The sequence below is a fragment of the Dromiciops gliroides genome, chromosome 4 (genome assembly GCF_019393635.1).
Source record: "Dromiciops gliroides isolate mDroGli1 chromosome 4, mDroGli1.pri, whole genome shotgun sequence".
NCBI classification, from domain to species: domain Eukaryota; kingdom Metazoa; phylum Chordata; class Mammalia; order Microbiotheria; family Microbiotheriidae; genus Dromiciops; species Dromiciops gliroides.
The window spans coordinates 105,097,594-105,124,193 of NC_057864.1; the positions used below are offsets into that span (position 1 = coordinate 105,097,594).

Here is a 26,600-nt window from a genome sequence, read left to right on the forward strand (position 1 = left end):
CTCTCTCTCTCTCTCTCTCTCTCTCTCTCTCTCTCTCTCTCTCTCTCTCTCTCTCTCTCTCTCTCTCTCTCTCTCCCCCTCTCCCTCTCCCTCTCTCCTCTCTCTCTCCCTCTCCCTCTCTCTTCTCTCTCTCCCTCTCTCTCTCTTTCTCTCTCTCTCTTACTCTCTCTCTCCTCTCTCTGTCTCTCTCTCTCTCTGTCTCTCTCTCTCTCTGTCTCTCAGCTCCATGTGACATAGTATCAATCTCTCCCCAAAACAAGGCATCTCATGGAAGACCTTTAACGTCATCCCTGAATACAGTTTCTATTTGTGCTCTCTTCAAAATGAGGAAATTGAGGGAATCGAGGGTATTGGAGCAGCAAGTGGTTCATTGTGGTAACTGAGTGAGCCCCACTGACTCCATCTTGTGGCTCAGTTCTGGAGCTAGCTTGGTTCCCTTTCTATTCAACTATGGTTCTAGTCCAATTTCTGTCTTGTGAGAAAACTTTTTTCAATTGTGGGAACTGGGAGAAAACCTTATTGTATTGTTTGAACCTAGCCCTGCATGGCTGGGAAACTGAACCACCTCTCCCTGCTATTTAGAAACCCTTAACTGAGGATCTGGGTTATGCTGACCAGAAACCTGGTCAGATCAAAAGATTGATGCAAGGAGTTTTCTCACAATTTTACATCTCAAGCAACCCATGTCTTATCTGAAAATTGACCCCAAACTGATCAATCAGGTATTGTTTCCATGTACTTTTGATTGTTTATACATACACACTTTGGGGAGTGGGACCCTTCCTTTTCTGATTTTAGGGAATTGCACCTGTTTGCCCTCCCCATTTGGAAAGTATTAAATCTTTCATCCAATTAGAAATCATAGATATCAGCTCGTTGAAAAATATCCAATGTATGGATGTGAGAATTGGACCGTAAGGAAAGCTGAATGCTGCAGAATCAATGCTTTCCAATTGTGGTGCTGGAGAAGACTTTTTGAGAGTCTCTTGGACAGCAAGGAGATCACATCAATCGATGTGCAAAGATGTGTTTCAAACAAAACTCATTCTCCTTCCTCTAAACCTCCCCAACCTTTGCCATTACTGTAGAAGGCACCCTTTCTGATGTACCACACTGTATTCTTATGGACCTGGGGAGAGGAACAGGAGACACACCTCGGGCTGGCATAGGGAACAAAGGAGGAAACCAAGATTTTTCCTCTCAATCAGAGAGCCCTGGTTCCAGCCCCCTGTCCCATAGGATGCATAATTGTTTTTCACCCCTTTGCTCTGTCTCTGGTCTAGTGCCTTTATGACCTTATCAAGGTAAACAAATAATGATGTTTATTTGTAGAGAGTATTGTAGTTTTCAAAGCATGTTGTCTCATTTGAGTCCAACCTTAGCCTTCTGAAGGCAAATAGCATCACCCTCCTTTTCAGATGAGAAAACTGAGTTTCACAGTGGCTGACTTGATAATTGGCCCAGCTGAGACTGTAACTGAGGTTTCCCAATGTTCTAGTCCACAGTTCTTTGGTACTTTCCATAACAAGACTGTTCTCAGAAGGCAGCTGGCTCAATTCCAAAGGCCTTTGCTTGGCATTGAGGTGTGACTCTTACAGTCAGACTAAGGCGCTCTCTCTTTCTCTCTCTCTCTCTCTCTCTCTCTCTCTCTCTCTCTCTCTCTCTCTCTCTCACTCTAATGCTCTCTCACTCTTTCTCTCAAATGTGTGTTGAATTGGGCTGTTTGTACCCAGGGTCAGGTAAGTTACAATGGGGTAGAAGATGAGGATGGTAGGTTCCTAATGAGGATAATTGTGGGACATCATTGTTTGTGGAGGGAGGAAGTCATAGAATCATAGATTTAGAGATGGAAAGGACATTTAGAGGTCATTGGGTACATATCTCTTATTTTAAGGAAACTGAGACCAGGAGAGGTTGAATGACTTGCCCAGAGTCACACAGGTTTTGAACACATTTGAACCCATATATCTCTGACTCAAATTCTAGTGCTCTAACCACTATTCTATATTACCACAGAGTTCTCAATAGGGATTTGACAGAAGGAAATATTTGGGATGGAGAAAAGGACTGAACTGGAAATCTTGTAGACTTGGTTTCTAGCTTTAGCCATATATGATTATAGGCAACTCATTTCCCTTCCTTATCTAAATTTCCTGAAATAGAGAGTTTGAAACAGTGAAGAGTAGAGGACCTGGATTCAAATCCTGTCTCTGATGCTTACTACCTGGTGACATCTGCCAAGTTACTTAACTTCTTTAAATAAATCCTCAGTTTCCCCATTTGCAAAATGAAGGGGCTGTATTGGAAGGTGGCTGAATCTTGCTTTGAGCTCTATGACATTGAAGGCCTCTTCCAACTCAAGAACATCAGTTATGATTCCTGAATCTTCTGTCCCTCTGCTCCCTTGTAGCAGGGAGGCTGTTTATCATGGGTCCACCAGCATCCTCTGTTCTTTTTCGACTCACAGACAGTGGCAGTGCATTGTTTGTCTTTACAGCTCATCAAGAGTCTCTTTTGGGCACCAGGTCCCAGCAGCCTGAGACAGAGGAGGTTATGGACAGGGGCTCCTAATCTTCTACCCAGCCCTAGTCCAGAACAATCAGCAGCCTCCTTCCTAGGGTGGCCTCTGTCTCTGAGAGGGGACTCTCCATCATCAGCAACATTTATTCCTTGGCTCACCCGCTGGTGAAAGCTTGATAGAATCAGTCAGATAGTTCTCAAAAATCCCTCGATGCTGCAGGAGGAAAGAAGAAAACAGAAATTATGTCCAGAGAGCCACAGGTCCTCTTCTTTCTAATGTCCACTGGAGGGTGGGATTGTTCCTCCCATTGTACTGATGAGTAAACCGAGACCCATAGTGATTTATCCTGGTTCACTCAGAAGCTGAGCTAGAAACTCAGGTTGTTTGAGTGCACTCAGCTAATCTGGATTTGCCATTCTATTTCTGGTAGCCAGGGAAACTGCGTTGGTGTTGGCAAAGTGGTGGTTTTACATATTTGCTAAACACTATCAACTGTGGGGTCAAAGGACTCCAGGCTGCCTGGATTGGGGTGAGACAGAGAAAGCTCTTATAAGCTCCACTTCTCCTTTCCCCTTACTTCAACTCCTCTCTATTTTCCATATCTTTACTTCTCATAATCTGTAACTGAATGGATTCTTTGAACAGGTGCTGCATGTTGAATGGGATGTTCTCTTTTTTTTTTCCTTTTTTTCTTTTTTGGTGAGGCAATTGGGGTTAAGTGACTTGCCCAAGGTCACATAGCTAGTAAGTGTCAAGTGTCTGAGGTCAGATTTGAACTCAGGTCCTCCTGACTCCAGGGCCAGTACTCTATCCATTGTGCCACCTAGCTGCCCAGAATGTTCTCTTTTAAAGTAATTTTAAAAAATTTTGAAGCTAATAATTATTAACATAAACATTTCAATATGCAGTATCCCAGATGATCTCGGACCCCAACTCAACATTCCCACCTGCACATGCAGGTTAGATAATACCAGATCTGCTGGTGCCTTTCTCATTGCCTAAAGAAAGAAGAACAAGAAAGAGGTGGACATAACAAATTCTATGCCTACACTTTGATTTTTTAAAAAAGTATATATTTGAGCACTGGCTCTGGAGTCAAGAGTACCTGAGTTCAAATCCGACCTCAGACACTTAACACTTACTAGCTGTGTGACACTGGGCAAGTCACTTAACCCCAATTGCCTCGCTAAAAAAAACAACAACAACAACAACAACTAAAAAGTATATATTTTGTTATCCAAGACAATGCCAAAAGACTGATGGTGGAAAATGCTCTCCACGTGTAGAAAAAGAACTGTGGAATCTGAATGTAGATCGAAGCATACTATTTTTCATTTTTGTTGTTGCTTTTTTGTTATTGTTCTTGTTTATTCTTTCTTGTGTTTTTTTCTTTTTGTTATGATCCTTCTCTTACAGAATGACTAATGTAGAAATATGTTTAACATGATTGTAACGCATAACTTATAGAAGATTGCTTGCTGGCCTCAGGAGAGGGAAAGGAAGGGAAAGTGGGAGAAAAATTTGGAACTCAAAAAAAATACCTTTACATGTAATAGTAAAAAAATTAAAATTAAATTAAATTAAAAAAATTTTTTTAAAGTATACATTTTGGTACTGTTTTATATAATTATACATGGATAACTTATATCTGATTGTTTACGGCCTCGGGGAGGGGGATAGGAAAGAAGGACAAAATTTGGAATTCAAAACTTTAAATAAAAGTGTTTACTATTTTTTAAAAAGTGTATATTTACTCTCTAACACTATAAGTTACTTTGAGGAGAGGAAGTAGAACTTCCATGAAGACACAGGCCTGATTTAAATGAATCAAGGAAACCACCAGTGAAATTACAAGTCTGGTTTCTTAAAAGTTCAAATTTAACAATGTAGTAACAAGATTGTCCTGCTTGTCTGTGTCCCTTTCTAAATTCCCTTTTTGTTCCCCCCACCCCCCACCTTCCCCAGTATGTTTTGTTGAAGTATTCTTCACAGTATCAACAATACGAAAGAGGTAGCTAGGTGACACAGTAGATAGAATGCTAGACCTGTAGTCCCAAAGATCTGAATTCAAATCTCGCTTCATTCATTCAGTAGTTGTGTCATCCTGGGCAAGTCATTTCACTTCTGTCTGCCTCAGTTTCCTCATTTATAGAATGGGGATAATAATAGCACCTACCTCAAAGGACTGTTGCCAGGATAAGATGAGATGTTATTTGTTAAAGTGTTTTGCAAACTTTAAAGCACTATACAAATACTAGCTGTTGGAACTTTTTCAAGAAGTCATCTTATCTGATCTTGTTTCTGACTGATGGGAAACACTTGAGTTAAAACAGTAATAATTTAAGGGGCAGCTAAGTGGTGCAGTGGATAGAGCACCGGCCCTGGAGTCAGGAGTACCTGAGTTCAAATCTGGCCTCAGACACTTAACACTTACTAGCTGTGTGACCCTGGGCAAGTCACTTAACCCCAATTGCCTCACTAAAAAACAAACAAACAAAAAAAACAAACCAGTAATTTAATATCTAGCATTTACATAGCATTTTAATGTTTGAAAAGCACTTTACACATATTATCTCATTTGATCCTCCCAACAACCCTGGGAGTTAAGTGCTGTTATAATAACAGTATTTATTGTGACTTGCTTGAACTTACACCTAGTAAATATCTGAGACAGAATTTGAACTCAGTTCTTAGGTGGCACAGTGGATAGAGTTGTGGGCCTAGAGTCATGAAGACCTGTATTCAAATTTGACCTCGGACACTTTTTAAAAAATCATAAACATTTTTATTTAAAGTTTTGAGTTCCAGATTTTATCCCTCCTTCCCTCCCTCCCCTCCTGGTTCCCTGAGGTAATAAGCAGTTATACATGTGCAATTATGTAAAACATTACCATTTTAGTCATTTTGTATAAGAAAACTCAAATAAAAGAACTTCAGACACTTTCTAACTGGGCAAGTCACTTAACTTCTGCTTGCCTCAGTTTCCTTATCTATAAAATGGAGATAATGCTTGCGCCTACATCATAGGGTTGCTGTGAAGAACAAATGAGAAAATGATTATAAAGCATTTAGTACATGGGCCATACTAAGTATTATATAAACATGTTCTTGTTATTCGCAGGAGTACTAGAAGTAGTACTGGTCTAGCTCTATTCTCTATGCCACCTAACTATCTAGAACCCCATTTTGAGTAGAGAAAGGAGAGATAGCTAGTTCACTAATGATTTGACCAGGGATATGGGTAAGCTACTGAAAACTCACCAACAATCATGGGGCTTCCTGATAGGCTGACAATAAGTCTGGAACAATAGTCAGAAGTCTAGCCAAAGTACTTGTGTTTGATGAACTCATAAAAAGTCACAGTGTAATCCTCTCACAGGATTCCTTTTGGTTTGTTTTTGTTTTTTTGTGGGGCAATGAGGGTGAAGGGACTTGCCCAAGGTCACACAGCTAGTGTCATGTGTATGAGGCTGGATTTGAACTCAGATCCTCCTGAATCCAAGGCTAGTACTTTATCCACTGTGCCACCTAGCTGCCTGGATTCCTTTTTATGTGTGAAAAAGTAGGGGGTGTTGAATCTCCTTAAGGTCACTTTGGAAGAGGAATAGTAGGGATGGATATCCAAGGCCTTCTTAGCACAGCAACTGTCATATAGTAAGTTCTTTTTTTTTTTTTTTGTGGGGCAATGAGGGTTAAGAGCGTACAATAAGCTCTTAATAGATCCAAGAGTTAAGTGATTGACTAAGAATCCTTTTTATAGTGATATGTCCCTAGGAATTGTTGTTGTTGAGTTGTGACCCCATTTGGGGTTTTCTTGGCAAAGATATCAAGTAGTTTGCCATTTCCTTCTCCATTTCATTTTACAGATGAGGAAACTGAGGCAAACAGAGCTGCCCAGCTAGTGAGTATCTGAGGCTGGATTTGAACTCAGGAAGATGAAGCTTCCTGATTCTAGGGCCAGCACTCTATCCACTGTGCCATAAAACTATCCAGGTGAGATTTTAGTTGGGACTTAAAGGAAGGCAGGAGAAGATGGGGAAGGAGAACATTTCAGACATGGGAGATGGCCTGTGAAAATGACTGAAGTCTGGATATGGAGTTGTTTGTTTAAGGAACAGTAAGGAGGGGCAGCTAGGTGGCACAGTGGATAGCGCACTGGACCTAGAGTCAGGAGGACCTGAGTTCAGATACGACCTCAGACGCTTAACACTAGCTGTGTGACCCTGGGCAAGTCACTTAACCCCAATTGCCTCACAAAAGAAAGAAAGAAAGAAAGGAAGGAAGGAAGGAAGGAAGGAAGGAAGGAAGGAAGGAAGGAAGGAAGGAAGGAAGGAAGGAAGGAAGGAAGGAAGGAAGGAAGGAAGGAAGGAAGAAAGAAAGAAAAAGTTATTGGCATTTAAAAACAAAGTGCATAAAAGGAACAGTAAGGAGACCATTGTCACTGGATCCCATAGGAGGACAAGGGTTATAAGGTGTAAGAAGACTAGAAAGGTAGGGGGAATCTGCAAAGTGCTTTACAAACCTTGTCTCATTTTGTCTTTACAACATCTCTGGGAGGTTGGTGTTAATTATTATCTCCATTTTATAGATGAGGACATTGAGGCAAATGGAATTTTAAATGACTTGCCCAGGGTCATAGATATAATGTATAGAGCTAGATTAAATTGAGATCTTCCTGACTCCAAGTCCAACACTCTTCTATCCACTGCACCACTTCAGGAAACTGAGGCCCAGGAGGTTGTGTCTTGACCAAAGTGACCCAGGCACAAAGACACCCAGAAGTGTCCAAGGGGACATCTGAACCTAGGTCCTCTGATTTTAGAGCCCGTGCCATTGTACTAGTCTGCTGCTCCCAAACAGCCCAGGGGAAGCCGACCCAGGCTGGACACAGACCACCCCAACCACTCACCCGTTTCAGCGCTTGTCTGGCCAACAGTTCAAAGGCTTGCTCCACGTTGATGTCATTCTTAGCACTGACCTCGAAGTAGGGTATGTCCTTCTCTTTGCACCAGTCCAGGGCTTTTTCCTGGGACACCTAAATAAAGGGAAAGGCATCAATAATATTCTCTGAGACACTAAGGCTTCTCCGGGCACAGACTACTTCCATAGCCCCTGTTCTCCCTCACCCAGAAAAATGATAATCACAGCTCCCATTTCCAAAGGACTTTGAGGCTTACCACAAGCTATCATCACAGCAGGAAGTGTAGGAATTATAATCCTCATTTGATTGGAGAGGAAAGTGGAACTTTGAGAGGTTAAGTGATTTTGTCCAGTTACTGTCAGAGTTGAGATTTAAACTGTTTCTAGAAATAAGGACAGACCTAACTAAATTGGAAAAAATGCTCAGGGGTAGGATGAATCAATATAATAAAAATGAAAATATTATCTGAATTAATTTACTTATTCAATTAAGGGCAGCTAGGTGGTGCAGTGGATAGAGCACTGCCCCTGATGTTGGGAGGATCTGAGTTCAAATATGACCTTAGACACTTACTAGCTGTGTGACCCTGAGCAAGTCACTTAACCCCAATTGCCTTAAACATCTGGGGCCATCTCCAGTCATCCTGATAATATATCTTGCCACTGGACCCAGATGGCTCTGGAGGAGAGAGTGAGGCTGGTGACTTTGCACAGCCCTGCCTCACTTAAACCCAATTCATTGCAAGTCTTGGCATCTATCATAGTCCTCTTCGAGAATGAAAGACAAACAAAAACAACTTATTCAATGTCATAGCAATCACACTATCAAATAATTATAGAACTAAAAAAATAATAACCAAATTCCTATGGAGACAAAAAAGACCAAGAATCTCAATGGAGATAATTTTTTGGAAGTGGGAATGAAGGGAGTCTAGCAGTGCCAGAACTCAAAAGAGAAATTCTCAAAACAATTTGATATGACTTAAGAAAAAAGAGAGATTAATCAGTGGAGCAGGTTAAGTATACAGTACATATAAGCAAATGTATATGGTCCCCTAGCATTCAGTAAACAGAAACCTCCCAGCTGCTAGGATAAGGACTTACTATTGGATAAAACTGCTGAGAAAATTATACAACAGTATGGAAGAAATTCCATTTAGACCAACATATTATGACTTATACCAAGATAAGTTCCAAATGGATGAGACATTGATAAAGAAGTTCATATCAAAAACAATTTAGAGAAACACAGAAAAAATACCTATCGTCTATGGAAAGAAGAAAAGTCCATGACCAAATCACGGACAGAGAGGATCTCATAAGATAAAATAGATCATTTTAATTACATAAAGTTAAAAAATTTTACACAAATAAATCCACAGATTTAAGAGTAAAAGGTAAGGGTAGCTAGGTGGTGCAGTGGATAGAGTACCAGCCCTGGATTCAGGAGTACCTGTGTTCAAATCCAGCCTCAGACACTTGACACTTACTAGTGGTGTGACCCTGGGCAAGTCACTTAACCCCAATTGCCTCACAAAAAAAAAAAAAGAGTAAAAGGTAAACAATTAACTGGGGAAAAATCTTTGCAGCAAGCTTCTCTGATGAAGGTCTCATTTCCAAGACATTTAAGGAACAGATTCAATTTTGTAAGAATAAAGGCGTTCCCTCAATTCATATATGTCTAAGGATATGAACAGACAATTTTCAAGGGAAAACACACAGGCTATCTATCTATAGTCATATGAAAAAAAAAACTGCTCCAAATCACTTAGAGAAATGCACATTAAAGCAGTTCTGAGATTCCACTTCACACCCATCAGATTAGCAAAGATGACAAAAATGGAAAATAAATGGTGAAGGGGTCTGCGTACATTGTTGCCATGCTGGTGGAGCTGTGAGTGGGTCCAACCATTCTGGAAAGCAACTTGGAAGCATACACAAAAAGTTACTAAACAATATGTGGCTAAATCTATACCCCAAAGAGATGAAAGAAATAGGAAAAGGTTCTACATGTACAAAAATATTTATAGCAGCCCTTTTTCGTAACCCTGGTAACTAAAGGGATGCCTATCAAATGAGAACTGGCTGAAAAAATTGTGGTACATGAATGTGATGGAATATTACTGTGTTGTAAGCAATGAGGAAATAAATAAAAAAGGACATGAAAAGACTTCGGTGAACTGATAAAGAGTGAAGTAATTACAACCAGAAGAACAATTTATAATATAATGTCAAAATTATACAAACCCCCCCCTAACTTTGAAGACTTTTATAAACTGATAAAGAATGAAATGAGCAGAACCAGGAGGAAAAAGACACAATAGTGTTAAGACAGACAGCTTCAAAAGGTATAAAAAAATAAAACTTTGATCAATAAAATGACCATCCATAATTCAAAAACTGATGATGAAACATGTTATCTACCTCCTGATGGAGGGATAGAAGATTTAAGGTAAAGAATGAAAAATACACACACACACATTTTATATACACGTATACATACATATTTGTGTGTGTGTGTGTATACACTGCCAATGAAGGAACTGTTTTGCTTGACCATGTATATTTGTTACAAGGAATTTTTTTTTTCCCCAGTGGGGTTGGGGAGGGAGAGAAAATCCATTTCTGTCCATTAAAAAAAAAATTGAGGTGGAGGATACTTGTATGGAATGTTGCATGTATTTTTAGATGGGTGTTAGTTTTGCTTAGTTGCTTTTCTTTGTTATGAGACAGTGGGAGTAATCCTGAAATGTTTGTCATGTAAAATCTTGATTTGTTTTGTTTTATTTTGTTTTTGGTGAGGCAATTGGGGTTAAGTGACTTTCCCAGGGTCACACAGCTAGTAAGTGTCAAGTGTCTGAGGCCGGATTTGAACTCAGGTCTTCCTGACTCCAAGGCCAGTGCTCTTTCCACTGCGTCACCTAGCTGCCTCTGTAATGTAAAATCAAAACACATCAGTAAAACTTAAAAAAAAAATTGAACGAAAATCTCCCAATTCTGCATGTACGCACCTGAGTTTGGTATCTAGCTCTGCTTTTTTCCTGTCCTCCCCCCATATTCCCAAAATAGAGCCATAATTCCCAAAATAGTTTCCTGTAGCTGGTGATGGTGGAATCTTGGGAGCCCCGCCAGGGCGAGGGGTGAGGGAGGCTGTCTCTGCAGCCAGCCCTGGGATAGCGGAAAGAGATCTAGATTTGGAGTCAAGAGAACTGGGGTGGAACCTTAGCTCTGGTAATTGCTGTGTGGCCTTTCTGAGCCTTAGCTTCATGGGGAGGGGGATATAAGCCCTGACTCCCTCACGGGGAGTTGTGGGGAAAGCTGCTTGTGAGCCTGAGGGCGGGGGGCAATCTGAACTCTCCTCTCTTCTGACCGGAATTCCAACAGCCCAAGCCTCTGCACCCCACCCGGGCCTGGGTCTGGGAAGTTGCAGGGGCCTGAGTTCCTGGGGATCCTCCTGGCCGGCTCTGGGGCAGCCTTTCTATCCCTCCTCCCGATTCATGCTTGCGGAAGATAACCCGGTGGGCGCTGAGCTGGACTCTGGCCACATTCTTAGTTATGCCCCATGACAACGGGGAGCACTGAGAACTGCCTCCTCTCCCTGATGACAGTTTCAGGGGAGCCGGTCTTGTCGGTGATCAAAGCTGCCATCAGAATTCCTTTCTCTCCCGACTTTCTCCTGGAGAAGCAGCAGGGTCCAAATCCCCTCCTCTTGGGCTCTCTGCCCTCCTTCACAATGTCTCCATTGTCCACCCGGGCCCAAGATGGACAACTTGCTGACACAAGCCCGGTGAGTGGGGACTTGTGGACAGAGTCAGGTCTCTGCCCCATTCTTCAGGACCCACAGGGAGTTGAAATACACAGCTTCCCCACCTTCCATTCCCCCTCCCTCTCCTACCACAACTTCCCATGCCTGCCATCTCGGGACTCATCTTCATATCTTCTCTGTCTCCGTCTCTCTCTATCTCCTCTCAGCATCTGTATCTCTGTCTCTATCTCTGTCTCTCTCAGTCTCCATCTCTCTTTGTCTCTCCCATCAGCCTCTCTGTCTCTGTCTCTCTCTGTGTCTCCCATCAGCCTCTCTGTCTCTGTATCTCTCTGTGTCTCCCATCAGCCTCTCTGTCTTTGTCTGTGTCTCTCTATCTCTCTGTCTCTCTCTGTGTCTCCCATCAGCCTCTCTGTCTTTGTCTGTGTCTCTCTATCTCTCTGTCTCTCTCTGTGTCTCCCATCAGCCTCTCTGTCTCTGTCTCTCCCTGTGTCTCTCTGTCTCTCCCATCAGCCTCTGTCACTCTCTATCTCTGTCTCTCTCTGTGTCTCCCATCAGCCTCTCTGTCTCTGTCTCTCTCTGTCACTCTCTGTCTCTCCCATCAGCCTCTCTGTCTTTGTCTGTGTCTCTGTCACTCTCTGTCTGTCTGTCTTTTTGTTACTCTCTGTCTGTCTCTGTCTGGGAGTCGGTGAATTCCACGTGCACTGTGACTCAGGTAACTTCTCATTTCCACCCCCTGCTGTTCCTCCTGGCCCTGGGGGTTGGGCCACCAGCTCTGGGGTGGGGTGGGGGGAGTCATACCCTTTGGTTTCTTCTCTTGTGACCTGCTTGGACTACTCACTGTCCCTCTTACACATCCTGTGCTTTACCACCTTGGCACACCCGCCCTACCCTCTGTTGAGTTCCTTCCCATCCTTTAAACCCAATTTAAATATCACTTCCTACACGAAGCACCCCTCTTCACTCCTAAGTTGGTAATAATCATTCTCCCTTCAGATTTCACAAAGCATTTTGCCTAATGCAGTTACCTATTCTTTTGTCCCATAGCTTATTGCAGTTCTTTATTATTTTGTCCCCTCCCCCCAACTCAACTGTAAGTTTCTTTAAGGGAGAGACCACATCTTGCCTAAACAACACACCTTCCTGATCCTCAATACAGTATCTGCACATAATAAATAAATTAAACTGTTGAATTAAATGACCAAAGGTTTTTGCTGGGGGAACAGTGCTTGCTCTCTGATAATGAAATAGGCTGGCTCTCCTGGGCCCTCACCCCAACACCTGGGAAAGTATATCAAGAAAAGGCTCAGGAGAGGGGAAGTGCTAGCATATGCCCACTACCCAGCCCAACCCAGCTTATCCCTTACCTCCCGGTCATCCAGGTCGATCTTGTTCCCCAGCACCACCATGGGGACAACTTGCTCCGTGGGCACTGTTTTCTGGAGAATGTCCCCCCTCCAGGTGTCCAGGGCATGGAAAGAGTCTCGGTCAGTGACATCGAAGGCTAAGATACAGCCATCTGAACCCTTGTAGAAGGTGGATACCATGGAACGGAACCGCTCCTGACCTCCTGTGTCCCATATCTGGAGGAAAAAATCCCACCATGAACTTGAAAGAAGCAGCATAAAGAGGCTTCACATATCAGCTTTCCTCATAACTTTCCTTTCTCTCTCTGGCCATTAGATTGTAAGCTCCTTGAGGACAGGGACTATCTTTTGCCTCTTTTAGTATCCCTAATACTTAATGCAGTGCCTGCTACATAGTAGGTGTTAAATCAATTTTGATTGATTAATTGATTGGCTGGTCAAGAGGCCAATACTTTGGTTTGGTCTCAAGCCTTCTGACTTTGAACATTATAATATCTTTGCATTGTACATTTAAGTTTCTGAAAGCACTTTCATATTAATTATGTCATTTTCTCATCACAGAATGCTTGTGAGGTAGGTAGGGCTGGGATTATAATCCCATTTGACAGATGAGAAAATTAAGGTGCACTGAGGTCAAATAACCTCCCTAGCATTTGCAGTTATTTTCAAATTCAAATTCCAGAAATGTTTTTAAAGTATGTAAGAACATGGGATCATGGGATCATAAATCTGAAGAAGTAAGGGCCCTAGGCAGCTATGTGGCCTGGTGAATAGAGCACTGGGCCTGGAGTCAAAAAGATTCATCTTCTTGATTTCAGATCCAGCCTCAGACACTTACTAGCTATGTGACCCTGGCCAAGTCACTTCACCCTGTTTGCCTCAGTTTCCTTATGCATAAAATGAGCTGGAGAAGGAAATGGCAAATCACTCTGGTATTTCTGCTAAGAAAACCCCAAGTTGGGTCGCAGAGTCAGACACGACTGAAATGACTGAACAGCTACAACAAGAGACCTCAGCAGCCATCTGGTCCAACCCTCCCACTAGGAACTAAGATCTTTCTATTGTGTTAAAGATTGGATGCTGGGAGGAGAAAGACATGAACAAAACAATCTCTACCCTCAAGAACTGCCAGAACTGATGGAAGAATTAATGACCAAGCCAATACTGGAACCTAGACTTACTGAGTTGTAATCAGTGCTTTTTCCACTAGATCCCCTGCTATTCTCGTATGTAGCTGATGGATGTGGCTACATCTGAGTCAACCCAAGGGACCGGGGAGGATTTGTATTTGTCTGAACACAGTGGGGAGGGGCGACCCTGCTCACCTGTAACTTCAAGGTTGTGTTGTCTACGATGATGACTTTGGAGAGGATGCTGGCCCCCAGGGTGGTCTGATAATCCTCGTAGAAAGTCTTGTGTATGTACTGATTCATGAGGGAGGTCTTTCCCACTCTGAGGGGACATAGAGATTCATGGACAGACACACACACACACACACACACATTGGCTTTACAATCATTTCATAGGTCTCAGGGCTCTGTTTTTCTCTGTGGAGGCCAGTCCCCAGAGTTTTTGGTCCTGTACATCATCATTGAGGGATACCTCACTATGGCCTGGACATACTTTCTCAGAGCTGGAAGTCTTTGGAGAACAGCTCTTGGAATAGGGACTAGTCAAGATGGTGGGTGGAGGAGAGTTCCTCAAGGTATTTGGTAAGGAGAAGGTTTTACACCTAGGTAAAGTCTGGATGTGTGGAAGAATGAGGGAGGCAGCTGCCTTAGTTCATTACCATCATCATCTTCTTCATCACTCATTAAAGTAGTATGATCTTATGCAAGTCACCTCAACTCTGTGCATGAACCTTCTCATCTTAGTATAAGAATTAAACAATTTAATAGCCGTGGTCATAGGCCACAGGATTTAGGGCTGGAAGGGACTTAAGGAATCACCTAATTCAGACAAGGAAACTGATGTAGAGAGAGGAAGGACTTGCTCAAGCAGGTTAATGAGTTGGTAGCTGAACTGGGTTCTGAACTCAAGTTTTCCGATTTCAAAAGTTCAATCTTTAGGTAATGATCCAATATAAACCTGAAGGACTTATGAAAATTGCAACCCATCTACAGAGAAAGAACTGATAGTATCTGAAAACAGATGGAAACACATTAAAAAAATTTTTTTTCCTCTTTGATAATTCCTTAATCTGAAGGTTTTTTTTTTTACTGTTTTCTCTCACAACCTAGCTAATGTGGGAAAGTTTTCCATGACTACTCATGTATAACTTATTTTGAATTACTTGAGTTCTTGTGGGTGGGGGGTGGGAATGGAGGGAGGAAGAGAAGTTGGAACACAAAGTTTTAAAAAATTGATGTTAAAATTTGTTTTTACATATATTTTGGAAAATAAAAAACAATTCAATACCAAAAAAGAGAAAAGTTCATGCTTTGAAAAAGTTAAAGTATTATGCAAATGTAAGGTGATGGCATTATAAAATCAAAATTATTATTATTAATAATAATTGATGAAAGGCAGCATGGAGTAGTGGATATTAATTTGTACTTTCAGCCAGGGAAGACCCAAGTTCAAATCTTACTAGTTAGTTATGTAACTGTGGGTAAATAACAGCCTCAGCCACCTCTCCATCCCCTTCTCTACACTTAAAGAGCCAACACCCTCATTCAAGCCCTACTAAAATAGCCTCCTATTCCTAAAGCACAGGTAAGCGCCAGTGGTTCCTTGTTGTCGCTAGGAAAAATTCAAAGTTCTCTGTATGGCTTTGGAAACCCTTTGTAATATGGTACCAGCCCACCTTATTAATAGGCTTGTAGCGAGGTTCTCTCTCACACATCCTCTGTGCTCTAGATTAATGGCTCTACTTTCTTTTCCCCATATACAACATTCCATGTCCATCTGTATGCCTTTGTCCAGGCTGTCCCCCATGCCTGGAGAGCACTCCTTTCCCAGCTTCCTTCAAGGCTCAACTCTATCTTTCCTGATTCTCCCAGTTGCAAGGGCATTCTCCTGGAAAGTGCTTTGTATTTTGGTGTGTATGTATTTTGATTTATTTATTTGTGTATAGGTTACTCCTTCCAATAGAATATAAGCTTCTTGGGGTCAGGCATGGTTTAATTTTGTCTTTATATTGCCAATGCCTTGCACATAGAAGACATATAATAAATGCTTATTGAATTAAGGAATGGAGTTTCCACACCAGGAATACCTAGACTGAGGAAATTATAGATGCTTGATGTATGAATGTAATAACATTGATATACCAAGCTAAGTACTGAGGATTAAAATATGAAAAACAATAGCGCCCTTGTCCTCAAAGAGATTACAGTTGTGTTTGTGTGTGTGTGTGTGAGTTATTCACAATTTATTAATAGTAGCAACCTTATATTAGCATGGCACTTTTAATGTTTGGGAAGCATTTCACGTCTCGCGTCACATCTGATCCTTAAAACCTCACTCCAAGGTAAGTGACCCATTTGACAGATGAAAAAACTAAGGCACAGAGCAGTTAAATGACTAAGGTCCCCCTGTTAATTGGAAGAAGAACCAGGGCCAGAGCCTGTTTTCAACTTCTAGTCTCGACCCCCTGGACAAGACCTCGTCCTATTATACATATTAGTGGTATGGCCACAGGAAAGACATCTAGTTTAGCAAGACTTCCTTCCTGGTGGAATCTCCAAGCTCAGGGACTCCCAGAAGGCAGAGCTTCGTGGAAGACATCTTATTATCTTATTATCTCGGGGCAAGGGGCTGCCCCCAGTTGGATACAATTCTAATCATTCTGAGACTAGGCATTGGGCAGGCTTCATCTTACCCTAGGGCTCCAATAATGATGAGCTTCAGGTCTATCTTCCTCCTTGGGTCCATCGAGGAACCAGGGAACCTATGGGAAGAGAAAAATTAGGCACATGCTAATTCCAGTGGCCACTGCAGTCAACCTCACCTAGACTTTGCCTTCTGATTAGTGTTTCCTTGGTTTGAGGTGGCCTAGAGCAACTCAGGTTGGCTTGTTTTCTTCTCAGAGAAAAGAAAGCTCTTGATAGGGCACCCTTTTACACTTTCTAAACTGGAGGGGGACTCCACACTATCACTATGTCTTGGTCTTTTGGTCCAGCAAATTCTGGGTTCACTGAGGTAACCCTGTCACATCCAGGAGGGAAGGCTGGGACCAAATCCTGAGATCCCCTGACAACCAGGACAGGAACCAACCATGGGTAGAATAAGGGTCTGATATAAGAGACCAATGATTAGTTCTGCTTTGGAGGTTTTGGGGGTGGTGATATAAGCTACCCAGTATTTGTATGTTCAATGTGGAATCCCTGATTCCTCCTTTGACTGCATTATTGCTGCTCTTTGCAAAATGGAAAGTTATTTCAAGGTCTGTTGTTTGTTACCAACCCCAAACCCACTCCCATACCACCTCCCAGAGCCCTCCCTTCTTTCATTCCCAAGCAGCTCAATGGAATTTGGACTTGAGGGCCTCAACAGCCTATAACTTTCCACCACTACTGTTGCTCAGGATGGAGCACATAGCTAGGAGCCCTTGACATATTTTAGCCGAAGGGAACATTATGTAATGGTCATTTCACATATGGAGACACTGAGGCCCAGAGATGGATGGATGGATGGATGGATGGATGGATGGATGGATGGATGGATGGATGGATGGATGGATGGATGGATGGATGGATGGATGGATGGATAGATGCATAGACAGATGGATAGACAGATGGATAGATAGATAGATAGATAGATAGATAGATAGATAGATAGATAGATAGGTAGATAGATAGATGGATGATAGAAAGATAGATACATAAATACATAGATAGATGGATGGATGGATAATTGCATAGATAGAAAGATGGATGAATGGATAGATGCATAGAGAGATGGATAGATAAATAAATGTATGTATGGATGAGTAGGTGGATAGGTAGGTGGGTGGGTGGAAGGATGGATAGATGGATAGATAGATAGATAGATAGATAGATAGATAGATAGATAGATAGATAGATAGATAGATAGATAGATAGATAGATGATGGATAGATGCATAGATAGATAGATGATGGATGAATGGATGGGTGGGTGGATGGATGGATGGACGGATAGATCGAGAGAATCAGCATGGAGTAGTGGGTTTAAATATACCTTCTGAAAATTACTGTGTACTCTTGGAGGAAAAAACTTCACCTTTGTGAGTTTTAGTTGACCTCATCTGTAAAATAGGGATATTATACCTCTAGGATCTTCCTTACAAGAATTGAATAAGATAATAAGACCCATCATTGAAATATATATAGCATTTAAAGATGGGCAAAGCACATCATGTAAATAATCAAATGGAAACTTTAAAGCAGTACCATATAAATGTGAATTATTATAACTATTATAGACTGGTAATAGCTAAAAGAGAACTCCAGGGGTCATTGCATCTATCCCCCTGCCCTGAGGTGGGGGTTGAGGGACTATGTTGAAACCCTTGAGGCAGATGAAATATATAATTTTTTGAAGATAATACAGGGGCAGCTAGGTGGCAGTGGATAGAGCACCGGCCCTGGAGTCAGGAGTACCTGAGTTCAAATCCGGCTTCAGACACTTAACACTTACTAGCTGTGTGACCCTGGGCAAGTCACTTAACCCCAATTGCCTCACTAAAAAAAAAAAAAAAAAGAAGAAGAAGATAATACAGAAAAGTCTGAGTAGTAGAATTCTCCATTGTTACTACTTTTGGTCTAGTCCCTGAAGCCATCCTTGAAGGGAGCAATCCCTGTGACAGTTGGTCCACCAACCTAGCTCCCACTAACACCAGCATCTGACCAAATGCCATGATGAGCAGGTAAACCCAAGAGCCCCCATCCCATAATCCATTGGCCCTGCTTCCAGCCCTGTTGCTGATCATTCAGGGCAGCAGTTCCTGTGGAGAAGGACCAGCCATCCTCCCCAGATGCCTATTAGCTGCCAGTACCCATTAGGGTAGAAAGCTGGTCTAAGTGCAGCAGCAAGGCATTATAAGGGAGGAGACAGAGGGTGGCATGTGCCAGGCAGGCCAAATGGACTACCACCTCCCCTCAGACATGGATGGACCCCGAATTAAAGAGCCCCAAGAAGATCAGACTCCACATCCCCAGACCCCAACCGTCCTTCCAGCCTTAATTCCACAACCACCATCCAGGACTCAAGCCCTCTGGAGATGCAGCCTGGCAGTTACTTCTGTAGACACTACTGCCCCTGACTCCTGGGCATCCACAGAGCCTGAAGATTTAATCAATCAATAAACCTTTATTAAGCACCTACCTACCAGTGGGTCAGGCACTGGTCTAAGCTCTGGGGGGTACTAAAAGAGGCAAAAGGTAGTCCCTGCCCTCAAGAAACTCATAATTTTATGACTGAAAAGAAAGTTTCTTGCTACCAAAGTCCTTGGCACTGTCAAATGCTTCAGCACCAGAAATCTAGTTTTATCAATGAAAACAACATTAAGGATTTTCATCTTTGCCATTGTACCCCAAGGACCAGGAGGGCTTTCCATCTGACCCGGAGCTATGACCTCCTTTATGTGCCGTCTCTATTAGGATGTGATCTCCTTGAAAACACGGATTGTCCAGTCTATTTTTATCTCCCAGTACTTAACACAATGCTTTGAATGTAGTAGATACTTAATAAATGCTTTGTTATTCATTCATTCATTCATTCATTCATTCATTCATTCATTCATTCATTATGAATCAGAAGGAATGAGTGGAATCCAGAGTTCTGATCTCATCCCTCACTTGAATCGAAAATCCCCAAATCCATTCTTGCCTGTCTATAATCGAACCTCTCTCCTCTACATCATGTTGCCTTTTAAATACAATCATATATGGTGACAACGATGACAGCGATGACAACCATGAAAATAATAACAACTTCCATTTACATGGTTAGAAAAGACTTTCACTTTTACAATCTAATTTAATTCCTACAATAAATCTATGAGATAACCAGAACTGGTATCATTAACAGATGAAGAAACTGTATCTTGCTTGCCTATATTAGAGGAAGAATAATCCAGAACAGTAGATAATATCCTCATTTCTATTCTGCTTTACAATGTATAGGTTTGGATTTGAGTCTCGGCACAACCACTTACTGTGTGATAACAATCAGCCTTCTTGAGGGAAGAAGGGAAAGAATCTGAAACTCAACATTTTGAACAATGAATGTTAATTTTTTACATGAAATTGGGAGACATCTAATGAAATAAATATATTAATAAAAGAATATACCATTATAATTTTTAAGAGAGAATATAAGGGGTCCTGAGACCAAACAGGTTGAGAACTCCAGCTTTCTAAATAGAGATGAGTTTCCACACAGTAGTTTCCTCAACCCAGTGAAATCACAGGTTTGGATCCCCCAAAAAACAGTCATAGAATTTAGAACTGAAGGATACTTTAAAGATCATCTAACTCAGCTTCTTAAATTTATGCATGAAGTAATTTTTTTTGTTAGTTTACACATTTGTTTATTTATTGTGGGATAGTTCAGCTAAAGCCAATGAGGTCAAAGGTATTGGTCTGGTCTTTACAGGGTCTTTTACAGGCCAAGTGCCCAGACAGAGCTCTGTCCCACAGCCACAAGCTGCAACTTCAGTCTAGCTGGAGTTTCTCCCAGATCTGGGTCCTGGGCCATGGGGAGGACTGGCAAAGTAGGGGAAAATAACCCAATGCTTGTGGAGTGATGTGGCCTGAATATCAATTATGACTTGGGAAAGAGGCTCAGGATTCTCTGTAGACACTTTCCTAAGAACACTTGCCCGACAGACTGCCCCAGCCAGCAAAGCATCACCCAGAAGGTGTTAGAGACAAAACAAAATGTTCCCCTGCCTTGTGTATAAAACTATGGGGGCATCTGGACTTGGAACACTCTGTGAAGTTTTGGCTACTTCAGTTCCCAAAAGACCTGCAGAGTTGGAAGATATCCAGAAAGGGACATTAAAAATGATCCAGGGGAGAGGTGCCAGGAGCAGGGTAGTCCTTGCTATGTGGAAGCTCGCCTTCCTTTGAGGGAAGGGAAGACTTTGCCTTTTTCATCTTTGTATCTCCTCTCACCCTCTCATCCATCACGCAGTCACTCAACAGGCCCTTATTAAGGAGCTTACTGTCTTCTAGGCACTATGTTAAGCACTGGAGACACAAAGAAAGGCAAAAGCAGACTTTCTCCTCAAGGGAGACTACTTGTCAATAACTATGTCCATAGAAGAGTGTAAATCGAAGGTGAAGCCGGGTTGGGGTGAAGAGCTGGAACATTCCAGGAGTGGGGAACTGCCAGGACAAATGTATGGAGTCAGGAGATGGATAAGAGGTGGGATTCGAACCCAAGTCTTCTGATTCCAGAGCCAGTGTTCTTTCTGTTGTACCTCATTGCCTCTATATTACCTGTATGACCATGGGTAAACCAAAGAATCTCTTAGTGCCTCAGGCAACTCTCTTTAAACAGATTATAGATAAATTGCTGATCTGCATTCCTTAAGGGGGGTGTTTTCTGGCTCTGGAAACTCTCCCCACCCCAAGAGTCTGCATCGTGAAAGTATAGTTTGAAAAATAATATGCTACCTTTATATAGTTCTTTGGGGTTTACAAAGTACTTGTACCTTGTGAGATGAGAAGCACAAATATCATCCTCACTTTGCAGATGGGAAAACTGAGTTTCAGAGAAGCTAAAACTTGTTACCCCAAGAAGTTGTACAAGGCAGATTTGAATTCAGATCTTTCTGACTCCAAATTCATTCAGTGTTCCATCTACTGTGCTATCTTTTTGTTGTTTAGTCCTTGCAGTAGTGTCTGACTCTTCATGATCCTATTTTTAAGTTTTTCTTGGCAAAGATAGTAGAGTGGTTTGCCATTTCCTTTTCCTGCTCATTTTACAGATGAGGAAATTGAGGCAAACAGGGTTAAGGGACTTGTCCAGGGTCACCCAGCTAGTAAGTGTCTGAGGCCAGGTTTGAACTTGGGAAGATGAGCCTTTCTGATTTCAAGCCTGGTGCTCTATCCATGGCACTACCTAGCTGGCCAAGGGAGGAATCATGTGAGAAGACCTTACAATTCTAATACTGTGACATTGACCTCTTGACTGTCCCACAACCAAAACACTCCATCTCTCAGCTCCAGGTATTCTCTCTAGTTGTCTCCTACTCTCTCTGGCATTACCTCCCTCCTCAAGTCCAACTACTGACTTATCTGACTTCCTTTAAGTACCAACTAAAATTCCACCTTCTATGAAAGCCTTTTCCAACCCCTCTTAATTTCAATGCTTTCCCTCTTTTAATTCCACATTTATTATTTATCCTATATATAGGTCACTTTGTATATATTTGTTTGCATGTTTCCTACATTAGATTGTAAGCCTCTTGAGGGCAGGGACATCTTTTGCCTCTTTTTGTATCCTTAGCATTTAGCACAGTGCCTGGCACATGGTAGGCTTAAATACTTCTGAATAAAAACTTTCTGAATAAAAATCTGGGTAAAAAGCATTTTAAAATTTAATCATTTAAATTTCATTTACTTTTTTAGTTTTGTGACTTTTGAATGCTAAATTTTTAATTTTAATTATGAGAAGATGGGGTACCCTGTCATTATTCATTGAGTTTGTGACAGTTTCTGGGTGTCAGTCACAGATCAGTAAGGAAGGTCTTCTTGCTTGGCCACCTTGGTCCCCTGATCGATCACCACTGGACTTTTTCTCATGTATGTATAAAACTGTCATGTATGTATAAAACTTCATTCTTTGGATGATTCTAAAGCTCAGATTACAAATGTAATCCTTCCAGTCACTGCTGAAGGTTTTACAAAGTTAGAAAAAAATTGAATAGAGTGATATACAACATAAAGAAAATGATTATATTAAATTTCAATAGGAAGCACATCAATATTTTAAAATTTGAATTAACCATTCAAATGTTGCTTTTTGCTAAGTTTGTAGCATTTATTCCTTTAAAGTTAATAAAGCTTAAAAATGAACTAAATCATTCGGTATGCCCTGTATTATCCTCAGTAGGGAAAAGAGTAGTAAGGATTTCAATTAATAAGCATTTATTAAGCACTAATTATGTACCAGGCACTAACAGAGACAACAAAATGAAATAGTCCCTGCCTTCAAGGAGTTTATATTTTATCTAAATACATAGAAAATAAATATAAATACTATTGGTCAGGGAGGCATCCTCATTGACTCATTCTCTTTCATCTCCCATTTCCAATCTGTTGCTAAGGCTTGTTGGATTGACCTTCCTAACATCTCTCACGTACATCCCCTTTTCTCCTCTGCCGCTGCCACTCCCCTCATGGCCATCATCTCATGTCTGGATTATTTGCGATAGGGGCCAATGAGTCTCCCTGCCACAAGTCTCTACCCATTGCAATCCAATTCAGTGTTAAAGGGATCTTCCCATATCACAGGTGTGACCATGCCAGTGGCTCCCTGTTAACTCCAGGATCAAATATAAAGTCCTCTGTTGACATTCAAAGCCCTTTGTAACCTGCCCTGTCTCCTTTCAATCTTTTTATCCCTCACACGCTCTTTAATTCAGTGACACTGTTCTCCTTGTTGTTCCTTGACTAAGACACTCTGCCTCCTGACTTTCCTGGGTTCTTTTAAGCCCCAGCTAAAACCTCACCTGCTTCTGGAAACCTTTAATTCCTCTTAATTCTAGAGACTTGATTGTTTCCAGCTTATACCGTATATCACTGGTTTGTACAGGGCTGTTTATATGTTGTCTTCCTCATTAGACTTTGAGCCCCTCAGGGGCAGGGACTGTCTTTTTGCCTTTTTTTGTATTCCCACTTAGCAAACGACAGAAGCTTAATAAATGCTTGTTGACCAACAGGCCCCAACATCTGGGGGATGGGGGCAGGGGAAGGTTGATCAGGAAGGGCTTCGTGTAGGACAATGCCATGTGTTATAGCTATGTGTTTGTGTCTTTTCTAGAGAGACAAGTGCAGCAGTCTATACATCACAGGCAAATGAATAAAGGTTTGTTGAATGAATAAGGACTGGATTTGTCATGAAAGGATTTGGGTTTAAATTCTGCCCCTTTGGGGGTTTTCTTGGCAAAGATTACAAGAGTGGCTGGCCATGTCCTTCTCCAGCTCATTTTACAGATGAGGAAACTGAGGCCAATGGGGTGAAGTGACTTGTGCAGGGTCACACAGCTAGTAAATGTGTGAAGCCAGATTTGAACTCAGGAAGATGAGTCTTTTTTGCCTCCAGGCCTATCCACTGCACAACCTAGGTGCCCCTTTAAATTCTTCTAACAAAGAATTAAACTCCATTGTAGTAGAATCAAATTTTAGTACAACATATGTGACTTTGGGCACATCACTTAATTCCTTGGGGTCTTGGTTTCCTCCTTTACAAAGTGGAAGGAAAGATTTGGGTCAGGTGATATCCAAAGCCCCTTTCAACTCTAGATTCTAGGAGCAAATGGGCTCAGAGAGGCCAGGCCAGTTAAGTGTTAGAGCCAGGATTTTAACCCAGATCTAACTCCAAGTGCAGTCTTTTCCTATCAGGGAGCCAGCTCCCTGTTCATTCCATTGTTCAGCTCCTTGCCGGGAATCTGTGGTGACCTTGTAAAACCTTATTCACTCCACATGCCTGAGCATTAGCAGGGCTGACTCAGACACAAAGAGTCCTACCTTAGTAAGTGACACAGGGTGACTTGCCCTGCAGAAAGCCCTTCCAGAGCTGTAATCCACTGAGGGCCCTCCTCCAATAGCTTCTTCTCTAGTACCTTCCCTTCTAGCCTGAGTCATCAGAGGTAACCTGATGGAGAGACTCCACTGAAAGCCAGGGGGTCCCCTCCCTGTTGAGAGCAGGAGTGGTCCAGGGAAGCCCACCAGGCCTTGGGAAGGTCAGAATGTAGACTCGGCAGCATTGGGTCCCTTCCTCTTTTGCCCTGTCTTCTACTCCATTGGGAATCATTTCCCTGGATTAACCATCACCTAGATAGGGACACATTCTCTCATCCTCAGTCCCGAGCTGTTTTCACCAGGAGCTGCCTGAAATCGGACACCAATGACATTTTGGAGCTCTCGGGTCTGAAATGAAACTAAAATAGGTGATGCCTACTATGATTTTTAAGAAATCAGTAAAATCCATGGACAGCAATTATTATATTGAAGATTAAAAATGAGTGAAAACGGGGCAGCTAGAAGGCGCAGTGGATAGAGTACCAGCCCTGGAGTCAGGAGTACCTGAGTTCAAATCCGGCCTCAGACACTTAACACGTACTAGCTGTGTGACCCTGGGCAAGTCACTTAACCCCAATTGCCTCACTTAAAAAGAAAAAAGAACATTTAAAAAAATGAGTGAAAACACTCAATCTCTCCCTCTCTCTGTCTGCATTCGCAATCATGGACAGAAGATGAAACCAGGTGGCTTAGCACTTAATGTTCTCTGCTTCCTATGTCACATCTCCTCACTTAGAGCATAAGTTCTCTGTGGGCAGGGACCATGGGTTATACTTTAGGCCTAGAGTCCCAGGATGTTGGAACTAGGAAAGGACTTCACAGACAATCCACTTCACCCTCCTCGAGAGGCAGTGTGCTATAGTGCACAGAGGGCTAGACTTGGAGTCAGCAAAGAGCCGAATTGGGGTTAAGTGACTTGCTCAGGGTCACACAGCTAATAAGTGTCTGAGGTCAGATTTGAATTCGGGTCCTCCCAACTTCAGGGCCAGTGCTCTATCCACTGCACCACCTTGATATCCCAAAACACACTGAATACCTTAAAGGGAAGAAACATAGTATAAAGAATAAAGCATCGACTCAGAATTTAGATGACCTCTGTGAAAATCCTACTTAATATATCCAGTGTGACCTTGGGCAAATCATTTGACCTTCCTTGGTCTCAGTTTCCACATTTGTAAAACAAGGGACTTGGACTAGATAGTCCCTGGGGTCCCTTCCAGTTCTCAATCTATAATTCCATGAAAATAGTATATGATTTCCAGCTAATTATTTTCTCTAAAATGAGAAGGAATGTGACTTCCCAGGGGTCTCACTCCTAAAAAGTGGCGGTGCTGAATCTCAGGCCAGGTCCTCTGACTTCCAAACTAGCACCTTTCCTGTTGCACAATGAGTCAAAGAATATTGGAAGAGGGAGAGAATGTAGAGGTCATGAGTCCAATAATAACCGGTCATTAGCCAAAGGAATAAATCTCTAACTTTGAAATTTTAGAAACTGTGACAGCAGCTGAGAAAGGGGGGTTTTGGTGGCCAGCAGTGCCATCAGCCCAGGGCAGGTGACGGCAGAGTGTGAAGGGCAGTAGGTTCGCAGCTCCCCACTACTGTGGAACCCTTTCTATTGCCGTGTGTGACCCAGGGGAGAACAAAAGGGAGGGGCTGAAGAGGAGCCGCGGGGCCTCGCTCTACCAGCCGGCCGGATTCCTTGCTCAGCAGTTCCTTCCAAAGCACAACCCGGACAACTTCAGGAGGGATCAGGCTGTTGCTTCCTGCTTGGGAACCACAGCCCTGCCCAGCCCAGCCCAGCCTAGCCCAGCTCATGCTCAGCCCCGTGCTCTCTCTGAAAAGGAGGGAGTTGGGAGTGGGGAGGGGAGAGCACAGCCGTGCCAAAGCTGTTCCTGAAACATCTGCCCTGGCAACTCTCGAAGGGACCAGGCATTGTTTCTCTAGGGTGGGTATTTTTGCCAACGCCTTTGTGGTTGGATCCAAGCCCCCGAGCGTCCAGGTTCACTAGAGTGCCCCTTGGGGGAGCTGGGACAGACCAGCAGACAGACTGACAGATCGACAAACTGACAGATCGACAGACAGACATGAAGGCAACATGTTACTCACGGGGTTACTTGGAACAGGGCAGCCACGCTGCCCAGACAGGGGGCTTCGAGGCTTCTGGGAGTCAAGGGGCCATGCCTAGTACCCCAGGGACACCGGAGAAGGGAAAGAGGCTTTGAAGGAAAAAAGCAGGAAGATAAAATGAGGCAGGCCACCTCCTCCAACAGTTTTCCCCCCTATCCCTCTCGT

General features: G+C 42.5%; 1 protein-coding gene across 1 annotated transcript; it reads right to left on the bottom strand.

Moving 5' to 3' along the window:
• Positions 1-234: 234 nt before the first annotated feature.
• On the bottom strand, positions 235-26,600 carry RAB7B (RAB7B, member RAS oncogene family). Its single transcript, XM_044004830.1, has 6 exons — positions 26,415-26,600; positions 16,395-16,463; positions 13,897-14,023; positions 12,572-12,787; positions 7,431-7,556; positions 235-2,734 (listed from the first exon to the last, which is right to left on the bottom strand). The coding sequence occupies exons 2-6, from the start codon at positions 16,445-16,447 to the stop codon at positions 2,654-2,656; spliced, it is 603 nt and encodes a 200-aa protein (XP_043860765.1). The 5' UTR covers positions 16,448-16,463; positions 26,415-26,600; the 3' UTR covers positions 235-2,653.